The 4,632-nt window shown below is 37.9% G+C and overlaps 1 protein-coding gene across 2 annotated transcripts in view; it reads right to left on the bottom strand.

Annotated features, from left to right (window-relative positions):
* Positions 1–564: 564 nt before the first annotated feature.
* LOC110028347 (LRR repeats and ubiquitin-like domain-containing protein At2g30105) overlaps positions 565–4,632 on the bottom strand; it is a 60,228-nt gene continuing 56,160 nt past the window's right edge. Inside the window, exons 10-12 of one of the 2 annotated variants that reach the window (XM_020730166.1) lie at positions 2,282–2,404; positions 1,715–1,839; positions 565–717 (exon numbers count right to left, since the gene is read on the bottom strand). In XM_020730166.1, coding sequence (XP_020585825.1) covers positions 1,729–1,839; positions 2,282–2,404 — 234 coding nt within the window. In that variant the 3' untranslated portion in view covers positions 565–717; positions 1,715–1,728. Of the gene's footprint in view, positions 718–1,676; positions 1,840–2,281; positions 2,405–4,632 lie in introns of those variants that run through there. The other variant, XM_020730164.1, reaches the window with a different exon arrangement.

The raw sequence follows: 4,632 nt of genomic DNA, 5'->3' as shown, positions 1-4,632 counted from the left end.
GAAAAATCGTGAGGGAGCATATGCATAAACTATCAAATATTTTATACTGATTTATTAAAAATTTAACTCGCATATTATTTTTTTTTCATTGTGTCACTACAGTATAGAAGCGAGTATTCAATAGCTTTGGTTTGGTCACTATTATTTTAAACTAACATTTAAGATTTAATTTATTCATGAAAGGAAGAACAATTGGACATGCAATATTTATAGAAGATGTGAACTTGACCTAAGTTAAATTTATACCTGCTTTAATTTTAATTTCTATTGACTATTTCATTTATCCTTTTTAAATCATTAGTGTTATAGAAAATTTAATTTTCCACCGTCTTACCGTCTGCACTCGTCTTGGTTAATTTCAAGCCCTAGGGTGGGTCGTAACACTTACAACAAATTGGTGCAAGAAGAATAAGAGAGAAAAAAAAAAAAAAAACTTTTTGCATCAAACCAAATATGCTTATATTCTGATTCCTAAGTGGCCTAATTGGCTTTTTATAATGTTGAATCTTTTTAGAATATTGTGTGCCATGTTGTTCATGAGTTCACACAACCCAAGAGAAATCTGTGTTAGGAAGGTGGGGGAAGAGGATGGATGTACTCTCCAAGCCTGAATGGTATGTTTTGCTTTTTGATTCTCCTCCAGCAGAGTAGAGAAGATGTTCTAATCAGAAGACAGAGGGACCATGAAGGTTTTTCCAGAGTCGCGGCGGAGGATTCCTGAAAAAGTTATGGAAAGTTGATTCCTTTTCCAATCCTCTCCCTTTTATACATGTAGAACAAAATACAAGCTATATCATATAAAATCTATCCACGGTGACTTATAAAAAGTTTGCGACATGTGACAGGCGGCTCATAAATGAAATGGTGGCATATGTCAATCCTTAATGTCGGCCTTGACTTTTGTGTTCTTATAGTTACGAGGATTGCCTACCAAATGAACTAAGATGATAAATCTAATTAGTAAATTCACAACATAGAATCATCAAACCAGTTTGGAGAGCCATTTCAGCAAGTCAATTTAACAGGTTAGCTAGTATAAAATAATTGGCAGATTGGTGACTAAGGTTGGCAGATCGCCTTAGCAGGTCACTCCAATGAATGCCGTGTCTTCTGAGTTGATTAGTCCATAAAAATCAAATTCATGTATCCATTCAACTGTGAATTTAGCCAATTCTATGCAAGAAAAACAATTTCAGAGTTGGAGAGAGCTGGTAAAGAAATCAGTTTACAACTAAACCAGTTGAACAATCTGATCCGATCCGATTTGCTTTTAAAATCATATTCCTAATAGACTGCATGATGAAACTAGAAACCAGAGCTCTAATACGTTGACATGCAGTGAAGATGGCAATTTCATATGAAATTTCTTACAGAAACACCTACAAGGAAATGTCGTATCATCATTCATTCCGACATCAAAATGTACAAATTGTTATCACTAATGGAATTATGTCATCAGATTATAAATCTCAATAGAAAATAAACGGAACAAAGCTTTCCATAATCATTTGACATTTCAGTGACTGTCATGTCCAATGCATTTTGCATTTATTTATGTTGAATTTTCAAATAACCAATAAATTTAACCTCATGGTTCAGCGAATCTTGTTCAGCAGTATAATATGACTGCCCATGCTCCATATTTTCCAGAGTAGTTCAACATGATTTTTTTTTTAAAAGTGAAATAAAATAAATAAAATTATTCTGCTCATACTTATCATAAAAGTTTCAACTTCTGCGTTCATTATGATCTTCAAATGTTCTTGATGATCGAAGGAAATCAAGTTTATTCATAAATATCTGAAGCCTGCGAGCATCAAATTCTTCATATCCATCCATCTGCCACACAAAAAATTTGTATCAGTATCACGTAATCATTATAGAGATGCAGTTGGCTGAGGTAGTTGGCTTTTCTCTGTCATCCTATTTGCTTTTGACAGCCGAGATTGAATTCAACCAAATCAAAAGAATAAGGATGATTTACATAAATATCCCTCAATTCTTATGTGTTTACATAACTAACATGTAAACTTCAAATTTTTGCATATATGCCACTTCACCTATACATGAAAAAGTGTACAGTATCTTCTAAAAGTTAAAATAATAATTTTGATGTGATATCAAAGATTTAGGCGGCATGAATGTAAAAGGCAGAGTGTTGGTGTTAGATATGTAAATTGATAAGAATTGGGTGGTGTGTATGAAAATGCCCAAAAAATTTTAACAAAAAATTTGAAGATTCAATCTCAACAATTCATAATAAATTAAGCGGTTTCAATACCTGATGAAGATGATCGATTGTGATTCCTGTTTGATCAACACGAAGTATTTCCAGTTTTGTGCACATTGTAAACAAGTTTGAAGGAATTGAATTTAGGCCATAATTGTTATTCAGTCGCAAAATCTGTAAAAGAAAAATGTCAGCTTTCGGGCAGCGAGAAGCTAAAGCAGCAAATCACAAATGAAATATAAGGATTAATGCAACTAAAATGAAGAAATAGCAATGTGGTAATTAGCTGCAACAAAACAAATACAGTAAATTCAGTGGGCATCAGATGAAAATTCAAATTTTGAATGATAGTTGAAGTACTAAATAAAATTTACTAAGGTCGTGCTTCCGATCATTTTTATTTTTGTTTTTGCTTTTATTTTCAAAGCATGTTGTTTAGTACATTTTATTGCATATTTTTATCTTTTATTTTCAAAACCAAATTAGTCCGTCTTTAAAAACATTCAAAAAATCTAAAAATTATTTTGAGTGTCTTTAAAAATAACTAAACAGGTTATATCATATCAAATATAGTTTATTTTAAATAAGAAAATAAACAAAATAAAATAAAAAAATAAAAAAAACAAAAATTAAAAGTGATCTCAAATGGCCCCTAAATACAAATCTAAATTAGTCCAAACAACACTATATTTAAAAATGGAATTTGATTTACATGTGGCAAAAAGTGTTAGATATGGCTCATATCTAGGGAGTTGGAGTTTCTTTTGAAGAGGCGTGTCTCCTGGTGAAAAGGAGTGTCTCTTGGAATAAAGGGGGTTGGGAGGAGCGAGGGCGTGATTGTAATTTTATCCGAGGGTTAGTATATGTCTATTTATATGTGAAAACCTATGGGATGTATCTTTAACTTCTCTGAAATAGTGAAACCGCCGCTCGCTCCCGAGGACGTAGGCAATTCTTTGCCGAACCTCGTTAAATCTCTGTGTTCTTCTTCTGATTTGTGTCGATTCCTATTTTTATTCCGCTAATTTCACAACAATTGGTATCAGAGCCTTTTTCGAGGGGAACAGGGGAACAGGAGGAGACTGGCACAGAAAGAAGGAAGAAGAAGAGGATCGCGGCGAATTGGAAGATTTGCGACGCGATCGTACCAGGCAAAGGAGTTGCGACGACGAGGAGTTCGGCGGCAGTGCGACAGTTCGCGCGGGAGTTCGCACGGCAGTTTGGCGGTTTTGCGACAGTTCCTACATAGGCGAAGGATTTCGGGATTCACGGCAGACGCAGAAGAGTCGCGGCAAGGAGGAGTCCAGCGAAAGCGAAGTTTTCGCGGTTCTGGGACGGGAAGAGTTCGCGAATCGTCGCTTGCGGGGCGGAAGGAGTTCCCGCCGGAGTTCTGGCCGCAACATCGCGAGCGGAGGCGTGGACAGAGGAGTCGCGAGTCGCGAAGGTGCGCGACGCAGAGGAGGCTTCGGACGACTTCGTTCGCGACTCTCCTCGCTTCGCTCGGTTTCGCTAAGGTGGGAAGGAGAAAGAGTCCGCGGAGGCGCTCCAGAAGGAGTCGAGCAGTACTTCTGTCGCGGGAGCAGGTTCCGGAAGGAGTTCGCCGGTTCCGGACAGGATCTGCGAGGTTCCAGAGGCAGTTTTGCGATCGCGAAGGGGGAAGAGGCGCAAGGTTCGTCTTGCAGGAAACAGAGGAGTTCGACAGGTTCAACAATCCGTGGGAAACAAAGGCTGAACAGATACTGTCCACCGCGAACAGGAGCCTTGTTTTGCGGAAAATCTGAGAAATTTGACCAGTTAAATTTATCGGTCCATCGCAGAAGATTTTGCGACAGGTGGAGTTCGGCAGGGTGCAGGAGGCGAGTAGACACGATTATTTCGTGAACAGGAGTTTCGTGGAGGTATTCCTCGAACAAGTGCGAAGGGATTCGTGGCTCGCAGAAACAGCAATTGGCCGAGGTACTGGTACGAACAGGGAAAGTGCTTCGTGGGAAAATTTGATTCACGAATCACAGGAGAATCGCGGGATAGTTGTTGCATTTGACAAAGAAAAATTCAGGTTTCTTTGAATTTATTTGCGGAGTATTTTCTTTTGTTTTTCTAAGCAAAGAAGGAAAATACGGTGCATGATTAAAGTTCAAATAGCAATGTCTGGGGCAAAATTCGAGATAGTGAAGTTCGATGGAACCGGGAACTTCGGATTGTGGCAAACAAGGGTAAAAGATTTGTTGGCACAACAGGGAATTTTGAAGGCTTTGCGGGTTACGAAACCTGATAATATGGAAGATGAAGATTGGGAAGAGTTACAACTTCGAGCGGCAGGTACCATACGTTTATGTCTCGCAGATGAGATTATGTATCATGTTATGAATCTGAAATCTCCAGGAGAAGTATGGAAGAAATTG

This window comes from Phalaenopsis equestris, unplaced genomic scaffold (assembly GCF_001263595.1).
Source record: "Phalaenopsis equestris unplaced genomic scaffold, ASM126359v1 Scaffold000511, whole genome shotgun sequence".
Lineage (NCBI taxonomy): Eukaryota > Viridiplantae > Streptophyta > Magnoliopsida > Asparagales > Orchidaceae > Phalaenopsis > Phalaenopsis equestris.
The sequence above is the reverse complement of the archived record's forward strand: the minus strand, read 5'-3'. Positions and strand labels throughout refer to the sequence as shown.